Consider the following 23,761-nt stretch of genomic DNA (forward strand, 5'->3'; position numbering starts at 1 on the left):
CGCTAAGTAAAAAAAAGTTGGAATCTAAGTAAATGGTCTAATGAATAAAATGTATGTATAAGTAATTAATTCAAATTTAATAAAAATTGGTTATTTATATAAATCTATAATATGAATTATTTTAACACAAATTGATCCAATTTTAGTTTACTTGGCCGGAAGATTCAGTCTAAAAAATGTATAGCCAAGTAGGTACTAAGTTTATATAATTAAATAGTGAAAGCACCATTACAATAAATAAATTGGATCAATTTGAGTTAAAATAATTCATATTATAAATTTATATAAATAACTAATTTTTATTAAATTTGAATTAATTACTTATACATACATTTTATTCATTAGACCATTACCTTAGATTCCAACTTATATCACACATTTTACAGCATTTATTTATTTATTTTTTTTACTTAGCGTTTTTTTACACGGAGTTGACGTAGTGTTTTTGTTGGGATAAATAATGTCTGACAGGCGTGACGTTATCAATAAAGTATCAAGTAAGTAGTCTATTTTAAATTCACAACTTCCTAGTTTCATATATTTTTGCAGATAGGAGAAATTGAATACTAACCTGCTATATATAGCACCTTAATATTCATGTGGCATTGTTTGTATATTCCATGTGACAACTGTTGAAATAGATAAACCTTCCTCCTCCCAATAAAGTTCTTGCTACCGAAATAAAATTTAAATATTGTGATATATTCCACAAATTTAAAATTAAACTCAATGATAATTATTTAAAATTTTGTTTTTCTGGTACAGTATACCTAAATATATAATAAGATCTATAGGCGACAAAAACACGAATTACCAGATTTCCATAGAAAATGTGGTAATAAAATATTATGACCCGGTAGCATGTATAATGTATAAGTATATATATATATATATATATAACTGTATAAGTATAATATTTACTAATTACATAAAATTTACCATAGATATTATAAGTTATCTTAATTTATGACGTTTGTTTTTTTAGAACTAGGTACCTTATTAGTTTGCTTAATGTAATATAACAAATGTTAATTACACATAATTCTTGTAAACAACAATTTATAATAATATATACCTAAGTAATTTTAGATTTGCATATTATGTATAGTATGTATTATAATTTAAAATATTTTAATTTGACAAACATCAACTTTGTATAGGAATGAACTTCATTGAAATCGCTTTGGCTCAAGTTCTAGTGCAGACGATATTTATCTTTATTCAAACTACTCTGGTGATGATCGTCATGTTCGTTGTATTTGACAATCCATTCGTAGGCGACATATTTCCGTCGTTTTTGCTATTGACAATGATCGGTTGCGGTGGAATGTGTTTCGGTACGTATGTTTTATTTAACAATAATAAAATCAAAATATTATAAAATGATTTACTAATCATGCACACCCCCATTTTTCCTCTAATAATGAAATTATTCAAATTCTTGAGATTTTTTGTACTATTTAAGAAGTGTCCTGTGATGTTACAAACGTTAATTTTTAAAATAAGAACCCTTGTTTTTAAATGTAAATTATTCAGTGGATAATTAAGTGCCAATTTAAGTATATAGCTAACTGCGGTATCAAAATAAATATACCTACAAAAAAGTAAGTAAAATTTAAGAGTTTGTAAATAGATAGATAGAAAAGGATAACATAAAGACCCATAAATTATTAAGGGATATTGAGTAAAGTCTTAGCATACTCATTACTTAATATTTACATATAATTTTCAATTTAAATAAACTCATATTTGTAACACTTTTTTATAAAAATATTTCTTAATGAAAAGAAATGCATAAACAATTCACAATTTTTTATAAAACTAGCTAATCCTCGTGCACTTCGTTTCCTACTAAAAAGCAACTCTATATGATTCAAAATTTGTGTTTATTTCGTCGTTTGATATTCGGCTAGTCATGCTCAATACTTCTTGTGACAAATTCCTGTGGATTCACCCTATTTTAATTTCTATTAAATATTTAAATATTTTTAACACAATCATATAAAACACAGGATTAAAATTATATTCAATCATAATGTTTTTATGCATTATTAACTTTGTATATGTGATACAATCTTCAAAATTTGTACCTAATAACAAATTGCTAATTTTCTATTCATCCATACTAAATTCAATAAATTGTATAACCAAAATAAACAAAAATACATTTATATTTATTATTATCATATCTATTATTTTTATAAAAATTCTCAAATTTGAAATAAAAAAATTAAGGGCTATAGATCCACAGGATAGTGTAGCTTTCTGATGGTAAAAAAATTTAGAACGGTTAATTAGTTTCAGAGATTAAACCGAACAAATGGTCAATTTTACTTCTTTATATTATATATTCCTCATAACTCCTGTAGGGGTTGAATTTTGAAATATCCTTTCTTAGGGATTTTTAATCGTAAAATGAAACTACTGACTAAATTTTTTATTCATAGTTAAAGCGGTTTTGGCTAAAGTAATCTTTTCATTTTCATCCTTTTTATCCCTTTTAACCCTCGAATAAGTAAAGTTTCGAAAAATTCTTATCTTGTGGGTGTCTACGCTACAAAACGAAACTACTATCCAAATTTCATACTTATAGCATCAATAGTTCCGTCTAGGCAATGATAAATCATCCAGGACAATTTATTATATGTATATACAGATAATAAAATAATAAATATTGCTGTATACCTCCAGGGCCGGCCCAAGGTATTTTGTCACCCCGGGCAATTTTTTGAAAGGCGCCCTTAATCAAATGCTTCATAATACATTTAATACTTTTTATACTTACCTGCATATTTTGTTTAAAATTCTTATATTTATGGATAGGTAAAGGATTGCAAAACTTATTCGGATACAATTTATAGACGTATCGGCCGTAACACATACTTTGGTTTTTCCGAGTTAATGATTATATATCATTGTATATTATTTTTAAATTATTTGTAATATAATAATAAAAACTGGAAAGTGGAGTAAAACTATGAAAAAAAATATATAACAGAATATTCTGTCATAGATAATTTAGTCATTTAGCTACATTATTGTCAATTTGAATAAATATTACGCTAAAATTTATAAAATATTCGTATATTAAAAGCGCCCCGTTCGCCCGTATCGTGGGCCGGCACTGTATACCTCATATTGTGATTATCAATGTAGAATAATTTTACTCATTTGTTGAAATTCATTAGAATGAAATAGAAATTAATATCTTACTATTTTGAAAGTTAAATTGTACTTAAACTATTCAACTCAAAACAAGTTTCTACTTATATTTTTAACTAATACAGTAGTATTTGGTTTCGTGAGTAGTCAACAACAACAAAAATATCCATTGAATTTTAGGCACAGCTTTCGTATGCTCCATTTAGCCTATGGGTACTGTGTACATTATTATAATATAAGCTACATCTACATTATAATATTATTATTGCCACGTTATCTACAGCTATTTATCTATCTATAATATAGATACGAATTTGTATATTATAGAATTATATTAATAATAGTAGGTATTATACTATTTTATGATAATACATTTCAACAGCATTTCAATACGTTTCAAAAAATAGTCCAATGTATCACGGGATGTGCACTCTTCAATTCACCGGCGCAAACAAAACTTAAATGACATTATTTATAACAATGTTTTTTGGTCCACAGGTTTTTTCACGGCCATCATCTGCAGGACGACGACGGAAGCAGCTTTCCTGGGCATCGGAACTAATTTCCTGTTGAAATTTTTATGTGGTAATTAGCAATCAAAAATTCCTATATTAACTAATATAATTATTATATTAACACAACCCGATATAAAATATGTTTAAATAAAAATGATAATAACAATAAAAGAGCATATAAGTATTATAGTCGATCTAGGTTGTAGTTTTGGTTTCGTTTTAGGTGATAGGAGGAGGATAGAATTAATCAATGACTACACATCCAGGATTATAAATGAAAAATTTTCAAGAACTTTTAGGGCGACACAATAGAAAACTTAATATTTGTAGACAATTTTTTTAAATATCAACATAAATAATTTCATGTTCTGAAATACGTACGTAGGTATATTTCAGAATATTTCGATAAGTACATAAAAAACTAAACTAACGTTAGGTACTTAGTAAGTAGAATTTATATAGAATCTTATAACATTTGAGTATTTAGATTCTAGAGTTTCAAGTTAAGATGAGCATAAAGTATAGTGGACCAATTGCGTTCGAAAATCTCACTAGAAAATAAAATGCTAATTTACAAGCAATTGATACGACTTTTAATGACGTAGGGTATTCAACTATGGAGTTCTTAAAAAAACTCTAACCTAAAAATCTTTCAATAATTTTAATCAATAAGCCTTTGTATCCTCATGAATGCCCGTGTTAAGTAATAGATTCTTGCATCACATGATCTTAATTTTCCAACGATACCAATACTGGCATCGTATAATTATAATAAATTTCACAAAAACATTATAAACCACTATAATCCTCTCATTGCCAACCTAGCATCTATAACACTGCCTTAAAACCTTTCTCGTCGCTTCAAACAAAAATGGCTACGATCACTAATACAAACTACATTGAGTTCATATTGGAAGTAATGTCAATGGACGCTACCTTCCCTCAAACCGTCCAGCATAGTTAAAATAAGTAAATGCTAACACTATTACTTATTGTATTTTATTTATTTTTTAATGTATACAGATTGTATATTTTTTCTTCTGTAATAAAAAAAAATTTCGGATATTCAACATTTGAAATACCATGAATTGTAAACTTACAAACCATTTTTTATAGGAATCGGGGAATGAAATTTAAAATAGTGGCCTTAATTATAGAACGTAGGTACCCAGACATAAAATGTTAAAATCAAATCTCTTATCAAAAATGTAATCACGTTACTATATGATTGACAAAATGTTGGTACATTTTAGTTGAAATAACTGATCGTTTGCAATTCCCTTAATGTTACTAAAACGGTGATTTGAATATAAACTGACTCGAAACTGTATTTGGTAATCAGCTCAGTCTGCACCTTAGCGGCTTCTAAACTGTTGCCACCACACCATGTTCATCAAACATCCCTGTTTCAGGACTTATGTGGCCAACTGAGGGCATCCACTACCTTTTACGCAGCATCAGCATTTATTTGCCGCTGACGATGTCCACGGAAAGCCTGAGGTCACTGACCGCTAAGGGCCTGGGCCTCCAGCATCCGTCCGTTTACCTTGGATTCATGTCGATCTTCTCTTGGATACTCGTTTTTACGTTGGTTTCGTTTGTAATGCTAAAACTCAAACGTGATGTGTGGACGAAGAGTTAACAGGGGTAATCTGCGTAACAATAACAATATTTTTTATGTTTAATAATAATACCTACCTATCAAATTTGATAGGAGTCGTAGTGTACTTGGATACGTAATTAGATAGGACCGTATTGTATTGTTTTTGTTCCGGCTGAATCCTGTTCCAATATTCCACGATCGCAACTACAAAACAATACATGCATTTACATATTACATTGTTTATATAATACTTATACCCCATGAATAGCAGTTGTAACGTTTTAGACGATTTTTTATTTATTTACAAACAATAATAATAAAATATAATATTATGTATAAACGCGTCGCATGTTTAATTTCTGTTTTTATAAAGTTATAATAATATTATATTGTATTAGTATATTATTAAATGATTATAATAATTATAATTGTATTATAATTGTTGCTATACATCGGAATTCAGCTAAAATGCTTTATTTATTTATTAAATTCTGTTCATAAGAACAGATTTACCTAGAATTCCAAGTTGTGTGAAAATATTATAATAATTATTTATTTCATACGATTTTGATTGACATTTAATTGTTTATAAAATCAATAAAAAGTGAATGGAAAAAAAGTTATTATAGTTATACTCATACTTATATATAGTTATAATATACCTTATATGAAAATGGAATGTTTATTTAAAAATTACGCTTTCATGAATTTAATCATAAATGTGCAATTAATTTATTATTATTAAATATTTAAATATTATTAGGTACATATAGTAGATACCTATTGTATTTTATTGTTTCTGTTAATAAAATTTAATTGTCTCGTACACTTAATTTCCTAATTCCTGTAGTATAAGCATTGATTTTAGAATATATAGATAAATGGTATTGTGTATTATAGTGATGACTGATGACCGTTTTCACGACGGCGACGAGCGTATTTACGGATGTAAAACAGGTGGGGGGGGGGGGTTAGTCCCTATAAAAATTACAAACAAAATTCTTACTTTTAGTTATAACCTATATTTGTTGTATATAAGTTATTATATTATAGATATCTTTTTGGTTTTTAATTACAATATTAACTAAATGTATATATATATACAATAGCAATATTTTATTAGATTTAAAATATAGTCATACAATAATTCATTACATAATATTACAAGTTTAATTTTCTTGGCTTTTTAGCAAACTCATCAAGAATTTTTTCTTTGTTCAAGTTCTTCAGTAAATCTTTTTCAATGTTTAGAATTGCCAAATTATCAAAACGATTTTGTTCCATTCTAGATCTCAGCCAGGTTTTTATTCTCCTCATAGCAGAAAAGGAACGTTCACGAGTAGCTGTAGTAACCGGCAATATTAATGCTACTTTCAACATTTTTCTTACATTTGGTAGTACTGATTCATCAACAATTTTTATTAGTTCATCAAAATACCCTTCTTCTTTTGATATGCAATTTTTTGCTACCATCATTTCTGCTTTTAGTAGATTAGAATCAATTTTAAGTAACTTATGATGGTAATAAGTATAATAGTATAGTATAATAATAATATAATAATCTATAATAAAATCATAAAAAATAATAGTATAATAATAATATAATAATCTATTACAAGCTTGGTAGTCCCTGGCTACAATCTAATCTTGATCTTTTGAAACTTGATTTGTGCGAATTTTCTTTAGACATTCTTCACAGTTTTTGTATAATTCTCTGTTGTTGTATCATTCAATTCCCTACTACTTTGAACTGGTAAACTAACTGATAATTCAACTGACAAAGATTGTTCGAGATTACACGAGAAGAAATGTTTATAGGTGATCAACGAGTCTTCTGTGAAGTCTTCACAATTAGCTCCTGGAGATTGAGACGAAATTAAATTATTCAGCAGTAATGTTTTGTAGGCAGAAATGAATTAGTGACTAGTTGGGTTGTCCAGCCAAGGCTCCGACTGCACCGAACAAATTTTCAATAGGATTTTGATTGAGATGTCTTGTTAGTAATGATTCCTCTTTCTTCTAAAAATTTTGTCAATGTTTGAAAACCTTTAAAAAAATAAAAGGATTATAGGTATTAATAAAAAAATTTAACATCTTTCGTGGGTAGGAAACATTATAATATCATGTTCATGGTAGGTGTAGGATTAATTATCACAAAACAGTGACGGCAACGCATTTGCGTTAAGTCGTTTGGTGCCAATACTCGAACAATTGCTAGTGAAATGAAGAGAACAAATAAACTTTTTGGCATAAACTAAATTGGGATCATCATATTCTAATCCAACAATTTTCATCCAAGTTTTAAGCCTTTCCATATCTGTACGTGGATTTGGAAACCGATGACATATCACCTCTAAATGAAGTTAAAATAATACTAACTTAACATACCTGGTTTGAAAAATTATAAAAACTATGTACCATCCCATTTATATAATATTGGAATATAGCGTATTATAAAACATTACTTAATAAATTATACTAAAATGCATAGATAAGTAAAATTTAACATTAATATAGTTTGTACATAAATCGAAAAAGTACATACCTTTTGATTTACAATCACCCACAACACATCTAAAGGCATTTTTCGGAGGCATTATTAAATAAAATATTTAATATTGTACCTAATGATACTCAGAAAATAAATGTTGTACTTCAGTAACAAGTAAATGAGTAACTAGTAAGTAATAAAGTAAATATAAAATTGAATTAACATTTAGCAGCAACAGAACTCATGAAAAACATATGCGTGGCACAGTGGCGGCCTGGGTTCATTTTTTTAGTCGGCTAGAATTTAAAAAGGCCCCTGACCAATAAGACTAATTGCAAATGTGCAAATGCAAATGGCTATGGGCCTTTTTACAGTTTTACATTTTTAAAGATACCTAATCATTTTGAAGTTCTACTACCCCCCCTCTTCCAAAAAAATGTATAATATGTAACTATTTTTGTAAGTACCTTATTTAGGTTTCAATTAACTTTACCCCTTTGGCTTTAGCATTATAAAAACAAATAACAAAATATGTATAATGTTACTTATTCAACATTGCTGTTGATGCATATACTATAATATTAATAGGTATAGGTATTTGTATCATTCTCTACTAGTTTACATACCGGATACTTCATATTATAATATATAAGGACCTGGTTAATATTATTCATATTAATTGTGTGTGTTAAACAATTTTTGAGTGTCTACCACCGCATTATTATATAATATTTAATATTCAAAAAAGAATATTCAATATTTTAATAAATTTTAATAAATAATAATTAATAAATGATCAAATAAGTCTGTAAGTAATTGTAAGTAAATGTTTAATATCATTATCAACTAGTTAAAATAAAATGAACCATAAATAATAAATAAAATTAGTACAAGAGTAATTTTTGTAATTCTAAAGAGGACTTTGCATAACAGGTTGTTATTTCTTGTACATCAGGAATTTTGTCACTTTCAATACTGATTAATAGAAGTGGCTCTAATAGTTCTTGACTCAATGACGACCTAAGTCTTGTTTTAATAATTTTTAATTTTGAAAAGGACCGTTCACAATGCACTTGGGTGCATGAAAGTGTTAAAATATACTTGTATACCAAGTATAAATTGGTAAATGCAGATGTATAAAAATTGTACTTGTATAGCAATTTCATAACACATGGTATGCATTTTTTACAAATTGAATTTGTATTTAACCTTTTTGGTGGTAATTCAGACTCCACGTTTGGTTGTTTATCAATATTTTCATCAGAAACATAACCTATTGAGTGTAGTACTTCTAGTAAACAAATATATCTTTCCCTCTTATCATTTTCTTCATATACAGAATGAAATATTGCTTTTAAAGCTCCATCTTTACTGTTCCATTTTGTTTCCCCTACTTTTTTCAATTTTATAAGTTTTTCATGTCCATTTTTTTTTTGCAAGATAGTTTTCCACAAATTTGACCTTTCATTATTTTTAAAATAACACAATACGACTATCTAACACGATTTAAGATAATATCTACAAACTAAGTTATTTATGAACATTTAAAATAATATAATCTCAATCGGGTAATGGCTCTGGCTGTAAGGGCCCATTTAGCCAAAGGCCCAGTCGGCGATCGCCGACTCGCCGACCTGGCCAGGCCGCCACTGGAGTGGCACTCGCAAACTTCGACAAGTCGTAATCAGTTACCACGTACTGCGTAGTTAATAACTGATAATGAGCAGTGTTGTGCAGCGCTCACGATTTAAGATACACAGGTTGCACAACGAAGACGAATATTGTGACTCAAGAACTGACACTTCAAAAAAATTGTATTTCAGTGTCGCCACAGCTAGGGAAATTTTTTATTATTATCTAAGGAAATTAGTTTTATTTTAAATTATTATATAAGATTATGTCTTTTTCTTATTGTTATACATAAAATAAAGTATTCAAGTCCAAGTTCAAGTATAATAATAGAATAAATAGTATAAAATCAGAAGCTGAATCAAATGATAAATAAAGCGAGGCAAAATTTCGAAATAGATAATAATATAAGATGTTTAACCATAGGAATTTTGCTTATTTCGACACCGGGAGCGCTAATGCTCTATTTTTGACAGCTGTTTTACAGTGTCATTTTTAAAGTTACTGCGGGACGCTATTAAACATAGGTCGTTGTGCAACCTGTATATCTTAAATCGTGGCAGTGCTACCGGTGGTTACGTAGTATAAACTATATGGTGTAAATACCCCTATAGAGTTGCACCAGTCTGCATGATCCTTTACCAAATACTTTTAAAAGCTCTCCCAGGTGGTTAATGCTTCTCAATGCCGATTGTGTAGCAATATGTACTGCTAATTTAAGATCAACTATTTTTTTCCTTAGATACAATATTGGATATACCTTAAAAAAAATAAACTGATTAATATTTGCATGATATATCAAAATATTTTTTGAAAATAATCATTTTACCGAAAGAACTCAATTTTTGCTGTATTTGAGGCAGTAAGAGTTTGGGTTTTTGCTCATGTTTCTTTGTTTTAGCATGACTAACCAAGTCACCACGGTGAGCTCTAAGAACAACTTTACATACCTTACAATATACCTCTTTGCAATCATTGTCTGTAGATTCGATATCAGTAGCCCTTCTAAGCCAACCTGAAATATTTTTAAATTAGTATTTGTTTTACATTGATCAACTATAATAATAAAGTCAGTTTATAATAATTGGTATTTACTATTTACCTTTAAACTTGGATTCCTTTTCCCAATTCTCCACATAGTGTCGAGTGTATTTTGCATATTTACCCATGGTGTAAGACAATGTAAGTAGGTAAATAAATCAGGACACAAAGCATAGATAATATCACAGAATATTATTATTAAATAATGTAATAATAATAATTATTATTAATAATATAATAATAACTATAATAATGTAATGTTATTCTGTGATAATATTATCTATCTATGACACAAACTAGTATGATAACGGAAAAAACTTTTTTTCATAATTTTTACAGGTGAACGATCATTTGTCATTTAATTTATATAATTATTTGAATACATTTTGAAAGCCCAAAGTAGTCAATTAGTTGATACAAAATCGTCCAATTTGCGGTATACCGCAACTCATTAATTTCTGCCGCCATTTGATGTTCCGAAATAGCCCATTTGGCGATAAACCGCACAATCTGGCAACACTGCGTCGAACATGAATGAATTAGTCGACTTTATTCAAGTCATACATTTCGTGTGTATAGATCTAATGATCTTAATGCATTTGTAGATTATGGTTCTGGTGCTATAATGTGTAATTTATTATTTTCTGGCAATGGTGACGCAGGGCATTATAGTGTATTAGTTTTTGGTAATAATATGAATATTCAAAATTAATTTATGTTACCTGAAGAAATAACTGCAAACATTAATAGTAAAATCATATTTTTAGTAAATTAATCAATTTTATCTACATGATTTTGTCATCAATAATACCGATAAGGATAACTTTACTTACAAATAATAGAAGGTCTTTCAAAGTCGAGAACATAAAAAAGCATTTGATAATCCAGTGTAACGCAAGTAAGTACATAATTAGAACTATAAAATGATTATTAGTTGAAAAATCCAAAGACCTCCCATTCAACAGTTTTTACATTTTTTTTTAGTAATATAGTATGTATAAAATATAAATTTTTAGTAATATGTACAAGATATATTTTTTTTAAATTAAATTTGAATAAGTATGTATTTTTTAATTAAAAATAAATGCATATTAAAGCGCATATTTTGATATTTTTTGGTGCATATGTATGCGCATATTTTTAAGATTTTAAGCACATAAAGTCCCGAGCCCTGATAATGACTTTTGTAAGAGTTCACTTGATCTAGCATATGTATCGATCACTTCATTCATGTCAACATGGATATCTTTTTCACAGCTTAATAGCATTAAACTTTCAAATCTTGTTTGCCCCATAGTTGATCGCAACCTTGTTTTTATTAATTTGACCTAAAAGAAAATGTATTTACTATATATTGTTAAAAACTTTTACACAATAAGCAGGGCATTTATAAACAAATTTTTATTGAAGATGGAATAGTGGCCAATGCTTTATAAGCTTTATATATTCGGGATTGCTGAAACTAAATCATAGCTAAACAAAAGTTCAATGATTGTGGTAACTGATATTTTAGCTGAGACATTATCTTTTTCACTTGTTTCATTATCAGAAATCTCCTCCTCAGTTGAACTTGATATTTCATTTTCAACATCCATATTTAAATTAGATGCATGTAGTTCTGAAGATAATTTCATTCCATTCAGTAGTTGACTTATATTATTTTTCAGTTGCATATACTCAGTTCTTAATTGACTTTCATCTACACTAATCCATGGAGCTATATGTTCAAAACTGTCTAATGGAAGTTTTTGAGACTTACATAACAAGCGATCAGGGTTTAATAAAGCTAGATCTTTCATAATTTCTTTTGCTTGACTAAATCTTTCATTTATTGATGTGATAATTTGATCCAAAGCAGAATAATAAGTATTAATTTTGTAATTATGGCAAACTGGATCTTGAATTTCATCTACTGCATTTTCACCTGCCATTTTCTTTTTTGTCCTTTTTCTTACTTCTTTAAAATCACAGTTGACAACTTTATTTACTTTTCCATATTCTTTGGTAGTTTTTAAAAAATCATCAAACGAATCATCAGATCGCAATTTCTTTAGGTTTTCTTTTATAATATTAACCAAATTTAATGCCTCAATAAAGTCAATGTTTCTTGATTACAAATAATTAGACAAGGGCGTAGTAACATTAAAAATATTTAAAAAAAAAAATTAAACATAATATAAATTTAAATTCTGATATTGTATTCAAAAATGTTCTAGAAGTTGATGCTGTCAATCTATCTGATGAATTAGATAATAGTTTCAGAGATTCAACTAATGCTTGATATTTCTCAAAAATAACAGTTAAAACTCTATCATGGGACGTCCAACGAGTATCAGAAAAACTTTTCATCCTTTGAACTCTTTTATTATTATATACCTTTTTTTGTGACACTCAACAAATACAGAAGTTCTTTTGCGTGCTTTAATAAAAAATACTAATGCTTGTACATCTCCCAAAAAATTTTTGGTATCAACACACGAGTCACATGTATCGACTACAACTAAATTGAGAAGATGTGCAAAACACCATACATAAATGGCTTTAGGATTTTGTTGTTGTATAAGCGTTCTCAGACCAGAGTAAATCCCTTGCATTGCCACAGCACCATCATATGCCTGAGCACAGAGATTTTTTTTCCAATCAATAAAGTATTTACTTGTTATTCTACAAAACAGGTCAAATAGCCCATGCCCAGTACCATCATTTGCTCTTTCTAACGCCAATAACCGTTCTTCAATTTTACCATTTTCATTAACAAACCGAACAACAAATTAAAACTGTTCTTGATTAGATACATCAGTTGTTGTATCAATAATCACAGAAAAAAGACCAGCTTTTTTCATATTTTTTAATATTGTTGAACGAACTATTTCACTCATATACATAAAAGTTGATCTTGAGATTCATGAGACATAAATGTAAGTCTATTTTTTTTCACTTTATTCACCTTTTCAAGATGGACTGTAAGAGGTGTATTATGATGAGCAATTACCTTTAACATTTCAATAAAATTACCCCGGTTCAAAGATGACTAACATTCAGAATGACCTCGTAATGGTATATTTTGTCGGGCAGCAAAATGTAAAACTTTTACAATAGCACGAACTACTTCTCGATTATCAGCAACTTGTCTATTACCATACTGAGTAAGTTGTACATCTATATTGACCCGATTACTTTTAATAAAAAGGCCTCGACTGATTTCTGATTGTAAGTGTTCTGGTGAATGTTCATGAACTGCAATTTTTCTAGACAAATTACACCAATCACCAAAACCTTGTGATGCTAAATTAGATTTTTTTGCTTTTGGGAGCCCAAACATTTTACATGATATACAATACACTCGATCTTCAGATGGAGAATATGACAACCAAAATGTTCGTGGCGGGTTATTGGGTATTATTTTACTGTTGTTATATATGCTATACTGATATTGATAACAGATACGTTGTCCCATATAATCCCTTTCAGTTAAAGTATTTTGAAGCTCATATTAATGTTGAAATTTATGCAATTGTCCACAGTGTTAAATACTTACATAAATATATTTATAAAGGTCATGACTGCGCTAATCTCCAAGTAACTGTAGACCAAACATCAGTGAATCGTGAGGTTAGAGAAGCAGCTTATAGAATATTTTCATACAGTATGCATGAGCAATCACATACTGTAGTACGTCTAGCCGTGCATTTACCCGATCAACAACAAGTGTATTTCACCATTGATAATGCAGCAGAAGCATTAATGCACGCAGAGTTGAAAAGTACTACACTAATAGGATGGTTAAATTTAAATAACCATAAACAAACTAAAAGTCCATATAGTTATCCCGAAACACCTATGCATTATGTTTGGAATGGGAAGCAATGGAAAAAACGAGTTAAATATCAGCCAGTCATTCGCAGAATGTACCATGTATCGCCTTCCGATGGTGAACGGTATTATCTAAGATTACTTCTACTCCACGTTATTGGTGTTAAATCATTCGAAGACATTAGAACATAGAATGATATAAAATGTCCTCTCTTTAAACAGGCAGCTAAACATCAAAATTTGCTATCAGATAATTCAGAGTCGTGTCGTTGTTTAAGTGAAGTTTCCATTTTTCAAATGCCAAAGCAAATTCGATAAATGTTTGAATATATATGTATTTTTCAGAGACCATATGAAACTAACGTTTTATGGGAAAAATTTAAAGACGCAATGAGTGAAGACTTTATACAAGTTTCAAATGTCATTATTGCTTATGTAAAAACCTTATCAGATATTTCATTAACATTAAAATTGCATGGTCACACATTGAAATCAATCGGTTTACCAGAATATGATGCTGCTATTATAGACAGCGAATCAAATCAACAAGATACATTACCATTATCAATTCAACATGATTTGATTGACAGCGCAAATCAAGGACAGCGTGATATTATAAGCACCATTATGAAATGTGTGATCCTTGAAAATACAAGTGTTCCTAACGCATATTTCATTGATGGACCTGGTGGTACAGGGAAAACATTCGTCTATAGACTACGTGCAAGTTATTGAACAGAGCGCCCCATAGTGGTGAATGCACGCATTACTGAGTGGATTAGAATAAACATGAATGCTATGCAATGTGTATCATAACGGCATGGTTAATTAGTTATTAATATTTATTAATATTTACCCATGGTTCTGAGACCAGAATAGGTACTAAAAAATTAATTCTTATCAGATTGTATTATTAAAATTGATATTACAGTCAACCAATTAAAAACCATAGAAGCCTAATTAGTTATGTCAACTTTTAATTTTCCAAATAGCTTTTGATTTGAATTCGTTAAAAATTGTATTATGTCTAACATAAAGGACATAATAATTAAGTGCGGTTTTCAAAATATTTATAGTAATATTGTATTTACAAATAGTAAGGGTTTAAATTTAGCCGATAGTGGTCATGTAACATTTGTTACTGAAGTGAGACCACCAAATAATTTTTCTGTGATCACAGCAAGTATTATAAGACAAACGTCCGTCACATTACACCCATGGCAAGTTAAACTAGAAGTAGGTTATTCATTTATACAGAATTTAATTTATTTCAATAATTATTACTAACACGTGTGCCATATAGGTACTTTATTCATACAGTTAGAATCTAACTGTTAGATGATACCAGAACCATAAAGAGATGTTTTTGTAATTGTCCAGCTGGAGCTTCTGAAAAGTGCAAGCATGTTGCTGCATTAATACATTATATAAACAATGAAGATAGCTTTTCAAAAACTGATTTTCCTCAGGTTTAAGGGAAACCATCAAAAGTGGGGGAAGAAAAATATAAAAAAGGTAGAACAATTGAACAGCTCTTTCCACCCCAAAAAAAACTTAAAAATGAAATACTAAGTATTAGCCATTATGACTTGGTTAATACCTATGATATATTGTCAATTAATTGTGGTGTAAATAAGTTGATACAAGAGGAACTAATGTCAGAAGATGATAGAGAATGTAAAATGTGTTTAAATGAAATAATAGATAGTATTGAAATGGAAGAAATATATTTTATGAAAAATGATAGGTTAATGAATTCAGTTCTCGAGAATCAATCAAGTTGTGATCACATCACAGCTATGTTACTCGACTCATTTAATATGATTGTAGTGAAAAAAGTTACATCTATTTTCAATAGCACATTGGAACAATCAAATTGTAACAAATGGACAGAACACAGAAAAGTAAGGATTTCTGCAACTAAATGCCACAAAACAAAAATTTGTAAAAATATGTCAGATGATCAAAAATCAAATCAACAAAAAATTGTTAAAATTATTTCTAATGATGTGAAATTTATTGGTAAAGCAGCGTCAAATACAGCATATGGTACACAAACTGAAATGATAGCTATTGAAACATATTGTGAAATTTTCAACAAAAAAGCAATAAAAGCCGGACTTATAATTCATTCCAAATACCCTTGGTTATGTGCATCACCAGATTCATTGGTTTTATCTCAAAATGGGGAAATAAATAAAATCTTGGAAATTAAATGCCCTATAAGTTGCAAAAACAAACCTTTAGTGTATGAAGACACAGGAAATCTAAACTTAAAATATTTGAAGTATGAAAATGGAAAAGTAGTATTAAAGCCATCTCATCAATATTATACACAATGCCAGATTTTAATGTTTGTTTCTGAGTTAAATGAATGTGATTTATTTATATATAACACTATAGATCCATTATTAATAACTATAAAAAAAGATGAATATTTTTTAAAACAAGTTCTTTTAAAAGTAGAATGTTTTTATTTCAAATGTTATTTACCAAGATTGAGTGTGTTTCAACGATACTATTAAAAATATAAAAATATAAAAAAACATACAAAATAATGCAAATGTAAAAAATATAAGATATACATACTTATAACTAAGTATTATGTTAATATTATTAAAAATAAATTATTAAAAACAGAATAATAATTTTTCTTTTTTGATTAATTAAGGTTAAGGTAATACAGTTGTTGAATAAAAATTATTGTATACAATATAACATAAATTGTTTTAAAAAAAGGGGGGGGGTGTAACATGAAATAGTGTGAAATCGTATTGCACTTGTAATTAGTCACAATCAAAATTTCATTTGTTATCATTTTTTATTATTGGAGGTTGTAAATTTGTCAGAACACAGCACATATGAACAATATCATCTATATGAGGTAGAAGCTCTATTTGTATTTTATCGAACACTCCGTGAGTTTTTAATCTAGCAAAGAATCTTTCTACATGGATTCTGATGCTAGCAATGGAGTATGTTTCAAGAATCTCTTGTTCAGTGAATATCCCATGATGTAATACAGGAGGCATGACTAATATTGAATTTTTATTTTCACAGTCTGTTTTGATGCCGGGGAAGCCTTTATCAACTAATACTTGATCCCCTGGTTCCAATTTGGATAAAAATTCTGAATCATTGGTAATAAATGAGTCACTAGCTCTTCCTCCATAACATTTAGAAATAAACGAAACTGCTCCACTGGGAGTGATTGCAGCTAAAAATTTTACAGTATAACAGCCTTTGTACCTAAAGTACATATACACTCTTTGTTCAATTGTGGGGGGTTGTTCAACTTTAATTTCAGTACAGTCTATAATACAGCGGGTATTAGTGTATAATTTTTTAAATCCTTCAGGTAAAGTTTCTTTAATTGCACTTTAATGGGCCAAAAAATTAGATTTTTTGTTTTTATGCTTAATGTTTCTAAACACTGGAAAAAAATTCTACTTACAGAAGTACGGTGTATACTAAATAAAACACCAATTGCTGAAAATGTTAAGTTATGTTTTATTTTTATCAGAAATATTAATAGTCTATCATTTATAATTGTAGAACTATTGCATACTTGTGGTAGCATTGAACACAATAGGTCGAACACTTTATAAGTAGTACCAGTCAAGTCTTTGAGTGAATTTTCATTTTTTATTGAATTAAATCCATGAAATATATCACAAGATAAGCATGAATTATTTACTGCTTGAATCTAGACCACAAGATTTATCAGAGGTAGATATAAAGATATTATAAAAAGCACGACATACATTTGGAGAAGTTACTTGAGTTCTAACATTTTGATTTTCAAATGAACATTCAAAAGAAAACTGAACAGATTCTACAGGTTCAAATGCAACCTGAGTACTAGCATCACAAGTAGATACAGTTTTACAAGGATTATCAGTTAACATGTCATCTAAATTACAATCTGTTGTATTTTCCAAAGCAGAAGAAGTAGATTTAATTTTATGGGGCTTTAGGGCATGTTGATACCTTGAACAAGACTGCACTGAATCAACTATTTTTCGCTTGTATACTTCTGGAAAAATTGAAGGCACATAAGAATGGCTACGAGAATCATTTGACCGCTCATTACCAACAAAATGTGCACTACAAATCACACTGTGCACTTTTGGATTCCATGGACTTCCATTTACCCTGAAAAATAAAATAAACCTATTATTTTGTAAGCAAACATTTTTCTAAAATAACCTTATTATACCTATAGTTAGGTACCTATTTTTCATAGCTAGATTTCATAATATTAATTATGAACATAGAAATAGTGAATCACTATTATATTGTAACGGTCAATAATATTGATTGAATTTAAGTTATTTAACAACAAAAAAATCATATTTTTAATAGGATTGTCGGTGTACATATTTTTTAAATAATATAATTTGAATGTAACTGATATGAATCTAGATAGGTACTAATATTCAAGAATTATAGATAGATACGAATGCCTTAACATTCAAATGTGTGCTCTAACTATAGAATATTAATCAAACACCAAAGGTACTTACTCCATACGGTTAACTGCGCGTATCCATTTTTCTTTTAGGTCCTTTTCATATTTTCGATTAGGAAACGTGTAAAACTTAATATTTTGGGTATTTTTATACATATTATTACAGTTGACCACACAGCATATTTTATTACTTTTATTACTTTTACATTTCAAAAAAGTATTAAGTCATTATAGACAGATTGATTCAACACAACAAACAAAAAAGTGACAACTGCAAAGTGACAAATTTGAGAAGTCAATAATCATAAATCAACTGATTACTGAATACTGAAAAAACAACATAAATATTATTATCATTTTGTATATTATGCTATCATCCGAGTAAATATAATTATTATTACCTACCATCTTTTTATAACATAATAACCGTCACAGGTATGTGGTAATAAGTATGATTAATACTGTAATTAGACACTCTTATATATTTTAGATTCTGAGCGGAGCGATGAATGTATTGATTTTACCATGATGAGTGTTTTTTTTTTTTTTTTGTGTGTCTGTCATCACGTTTTGGGGCAGTAAAAATGCTTCGATTTTTGACTTCAGTACCTCGTTCGATCAGAAAGTGAATCTAGTTGGTACTTTGGGGGGTCAAAAGTAAAAAATTCTTAATACTTTTCTAAATAATTGAGAAAAACAAACTAAAAATTAAGGGAAAAACGGGAAATTTTACGCACACTCATTTTTCGACAAAATCGATTTTGGTTTTTGATGTAACTTTAAAACAAATGACCATAGATACATGAAATTTTCACCTAATGTTTATATAAGTATATTCTATCCACCATGCAATTTTCAAAAAATTTCGACTTAAGTTGAACTATTCATAGGCATTTCAAATTTTCGATCATTATTAGATTTTTTTAAATTAATATCGATAAAAATTTATTTGTTAGGCAGAAAAGCTTTAAAATTTAATACAAGGCTCTTAACATATTGTTACAATAGCAGTTGAAAAATAAAATAAATTCATAGTTACAATTTTTTTTTATAAGCATTCAAAGTTTGAATTTTGTCAAAATACGTAAAAATCACGAAAATTCACAAATTATTTTAAGCTAGAAATTCATAAAAAATTTTTTTTTTTAAATCTTAGATTTAAAAATTTAATACAAGATTCCTTACAAGTTTTTCAATCTTTATCACAAATAAAAATTCCACTGGAAATTCAAATTAAATTTTATATTATGTTAAATGTTTGTACATTTATAATATGTATTATGTATCAAATGTATATTTTATCACTTGACCGTATTTCAAATTACTATTTTTTTCTATAAATAAGTTGATAGTTTTACAGTTAAATTTATGAAAAATTAACTAAACATCTAATTTGTATTGATATATATTATATAAAAAGGAATAAAAAATTTTTTTTCTGTAAAAGTATACAATAAAGCGTGGTCGACTTTTTTTTTGTTGATATTTTCAACTATTTTTTAGCTATTAAGAAAAATAATATAAATTTATTTTATGAAAATTATTTTCGTATCAAAAGAAAATACTAATTCTAAATTAAAAAATGATTTTTAAATCATACAAATCGCCCAGGTCATACAATTTTTATAATTTTACGAAAAATAGTAAAAACCGCTCGTCCGTAAGGTAATTATAGAGCGAAAATATTCCGTCTTCTATATTTAATATGGTATCACGCGTATAACACGTGATTCGTCTCGAATGTGTTAATGTAAAAAAAATAGGGTTTCAAACGCATATTTTCGTATTTACGTTGTAACGGGACAACAATATCATGTATCTGTATATAGTTCTTTTCGATAAACGATAGCTACGAAACGGCAGGCCGCATGTCCAACAAATGGACAATAGAGGGCGCACGCGTACTGAATGATTGCGATCGTGAGTACGCCAAAACCGCAGCACGAAAATAATTATCATAAATAATGCTCTAATAACACATAGAAGCTATTATTATTTATTAGTGGATACAAAGGGTTACCGTATACCGGTCGTATACCATGTCGACGGTGAACCCCGATTAAGTAGTAAGCATCGTCGAAAAGCATGCATATCCCGGTATCCCGGGCATTCGCGAAGGGAGTCGGTGATAGGCATTTATTTATTACCTAACCGCGGCACCATCACCACCGTCGACATCCGCACCTTCCCAGTCCTCAGTCACGGGCGAGATCTACGTGCTCAAACCGATCGACAGGCTATGATATCAATAACTGTCCCTATCAGTTTTAAACCTCGTGGTATCTGTCTTTGCCGTAGTCTAACAGCCACCACCAACTCACCGTCGCAGCCGACCACGGCAGCTGCCAGTACCTACCACTACGGACTCACTGCTGCCATTGATTAAACATACATAGATAGCCAACGGCTGCGTAGAATTTGGAAACTATGTTTTGGTTTAGTTATGTGATCATAGTTAGCGCAGCTAGTCGTTGTGAAAATAATATTATTGTCGTCCGGCGGCCGACTCCGTATTCTCATAGATTAAGAGGACGCTACACCCGCATATGTTGTCTCCGTCTTACAAGTGTGTAACATAGCAAATTTTATGCTCAGCAGATCACGTTTAGCTCCGTTAGTTTAAAATTTAGAGTAAAATGACCTCTTACAAAAATTAAAGGTAACATTATTATCGAGGGCACCTCGTAGGGTTTTTATTATATTTTAATTTTAAAGTGAGTTATGTGTATTTTAAAATTGTAAATTGTTTGTATATCTTAAAATACTCATAACTCACTTTAAAATAAAAATATAATAAAAAGTCTATGAGGTGCCCTCGATAATAATGTTACCTTTAATTTTTGTAACAAACATTTGCTATTTAAGTAATCAAACAAATCGTTCATATGCTTTAAAAAGTTTGCTGTATATGCACCTGTTGTAGACTTAATCTGTCCTGTAGTTACACATGTCTTGATAACCGGATAACCGCGGTTACAGTGTTAGTAAACAGTTGAAGAGCGAGTTTGCACTTCATTTTTTGGAAAGGACCTGGATTAATATGACTATCCGTTATTTTTAGCAATGCTCTACTTGTTCCACTCATTTTATCTATTTCATAGGATGTTATTATGTCACTAAATGATATTTCATTTCCATCAAACACTAAATTATTAAAAAAAAAAATTTTTTCTGTAGTTTTTAAAAATGTGAGGTATATCAAGTATGGAAAATATTCTTTTACCATTTACTTCAAAATAAGGAGATTCCTTGGTACATCCTAATTGTTTTAGAGCAGCACAGTTATTATTACCTTGGTCACATATTACAGCAGTAATAATTAATCCTACCTCTAAAGCTTTTTCAATCACATCACTTATTAAATTCTTCAATTCAAGACATCTAGTTGACGAAGCAGATAAAAAATATGCACGAGGTAATTTCCATTTTGAGTATAAGCCTCGGGCAATGAATACTAAGGCCTCGTGTACATTGGCGAGCGGCAAGCGTCGAGCGGCGACCAGTGGTGAGCGGTGAAGTGTGTATATTGGGCGATGAGCGGCGAGCGTTTTTGTATAAAATATAAATACTTATCTTATTTTTCGTCATTTCGATTTTATACTCCAAGTTATAATCATGTCGATAAATCGTCTATCAATTTTGTTAGATAACCCAATTTTAAGGAATTCATTAAAAAAAAAAAGGTTTGGTATTCATCCTATTAATCGCCGCAGATTAATATATGGTGAATATCACCATTTATAATACTGATTTACGAAAATCACTGGATAATTTTTTTGAATATTTACGAATGTCAGTTAATACTTACGATTTTATATTGAGTAAAATCAATCATCGTATTAGAAAGAAGATTTCAAATTTCAAAAAACCAATATCTCCTGCTGAAAGGTTGTATGTAACTATAATGTAAGTCAATTAAAGTTTATAAATCAATAGAAAAAATTAAAAGAACAGCTATTTTTAAAATAAATTTAATTATATAAAATGGTAAAAAATCAATAAAAATAAAATTATTACTGTTAATTAAACATAAATTAAATCATAATGTTATCTTATAATATATTCACTTTTATATAAGTAAATATATTTTTATTTTGTTACTGACTTTTTTAAACTTGTGTTTAAAACGTCTGCTGATTAAGATTAAAAAAATCTTGGTTGAATTGATTATTTCCCAATAGAACGTCACTAGCCTGTTGCATACCCGCAATTCTTGGCGTATTATCAACGTTATCAGACATACTCCACTGGGATTGTCCTAGAGTAGAATTAAAACTACTTTCCTGATATGGACGGTACATTTTTTTTACGCTTGGCTGGTTTAGAAGGTCGGTCTGAATGTTTTGAATAGACTCAAGCTGTGAGCGGTTTCCCGATGTATTTTTTTTTTTTCTATAAGCGTTTAGAACTACATTTTGAATTTGACTTCTGATTTAGAGTTTTTCTAAAGGATCAAATTCTTTTATGTATGGTAGGATACTGAGAAGAAATTGAGCGTCTGGGTCCTCATTTTTTTTATTTTCTGTGTCTTGTGCTTGTTGCAGAATGGCAATTTTTTTTTCTTCTAGTTCTAAAAGTCTATGAGTATCATCTGCTTCACTATTTTTTTTCTTTCTTTTCATTTTTGAAGTAACCTTGGGATTAATATCGGTTAAATGTGACGTAGATGTAGACGGAGATGTCACATCAGTAAATGATGTACCCGTTACGTCAAGGTCACTTTCGTTGGCTTCATCTGCAGTAGCTTCATGTAATGAAAATGAATCTGGTTCTCCAACATTTAAATTTCCGGACATAGAACTAGGAAGTAAAGAATCCTTTACAAACATCATCATTTGAAAAAATGGCCATTTAGATTTATATTCAATCCCGCTATCACCTGAACGTCTAATTGGTTCTTTTTGTAGTTCTTTTTTAAACGTATCCTTTGTGTTTTTCCATTTTATTTTTGCATCGCTCCCTAAAATTTGGATACAAAATAATTTAAAAACCATGTTTTTCACTTATTTCCTATGTCAAATATTGTTTTATGATGG

General features: G+C 29.0%; 3 protein-coding genes and 1 pseudogene across 5 annotated transcripts in view; 2 read left to right on the forward strand and 2 right to left on the reverse strand.

Annotated features, from left to right (window-relative positions):
• The window catches only part of LOC107170059 (ABC transporter G family member 20-like), a 68,088-nt gene extending 61,982 nt beyond the window's left edge, over positions 1-6,106 (forward strand). For 2 of the 3 annotated variants that reach the window (XM_089216221.1, XM_015520067.2), the window contains exons 13-15: positions 1,161-1,337; positions 3,661-3,747; positions 5,090-6,106. In XM_089216221.1, the coding sequence (XP_089072347.1) occupies positions 1,161-1,337; positions 3,661-3,747; positions 5,090-5,319 (494 nt within the window). In that variant the 3' untranslated portion in view covers positions 5,320-6,106. The remainder of the gene's footprint in view (positions 1-1,160; positions 1,338-3,660; positions 3,748-5,089) is intronic. The other variant, XM_015520068.2, reaches the window with a different exon arrangement.
• Positions 6,107-7,424: 1,318 nt separating this feature from the next.
• LOC107170058 (uncharacterized) lies at positions 7,425-7,877 on the reverse strand. Its single transcript, XM_015520066.2, has 2 exons — positions 7,826-7,877; positions 7,425-7,633 (listed from the first exon to the last, which is right to left on the reverse strand). The coding sequence occupies exons 1-2, from the start codon at positions 7,875-7,877 to the stop codon at positions 7,425-7,427; spliced, it is 261 nt and encodes an 86-aa protein (XP_015375552.2).
• Positions 7,878-13,804: 5,927 nt separating this feature from the next.
• On the forward strand, positions 13,805-14,446 carry LOC149061169 (uncharacterized). Its single transcript, XM_089230863.1, has 2 exons — positions 13,805-13,837; positions 13,913-14,446. Exons 1-2 carry the CDS (start codon positions 13,805-13,807, stop codon positions 14,444-14,446), a joined length of 567 nt encoding a protein of 188 aa, XP_089086989.1.
• A 2,612-nt stretch (positions 14,447-17,058) lies between these two features.
• LOC149061170 (uncharacterized) lies at positions 17,059-23,026 on the reverse strand (annotated as a pseudogene).
• Positions 23,027-23,761: the final 735 nt, after the last annotated feature.

Source organism: Diuraphis noxia, unplaced genomic scaffold (genome assembly GCF_037042655.1).
Source record: "Diuraphis noxia isolate RWA-SAM2 unplaced genomic scaffold, SU_Dnox_SAM2 contig0001, whole genome shotgun sequence".
Lineage (NCBI taxonomy): Eukaryota > Metazoa > Arthropoda > Insecta > Hemiptera > Aphididae > Diuraphis > Diuraphis noxia.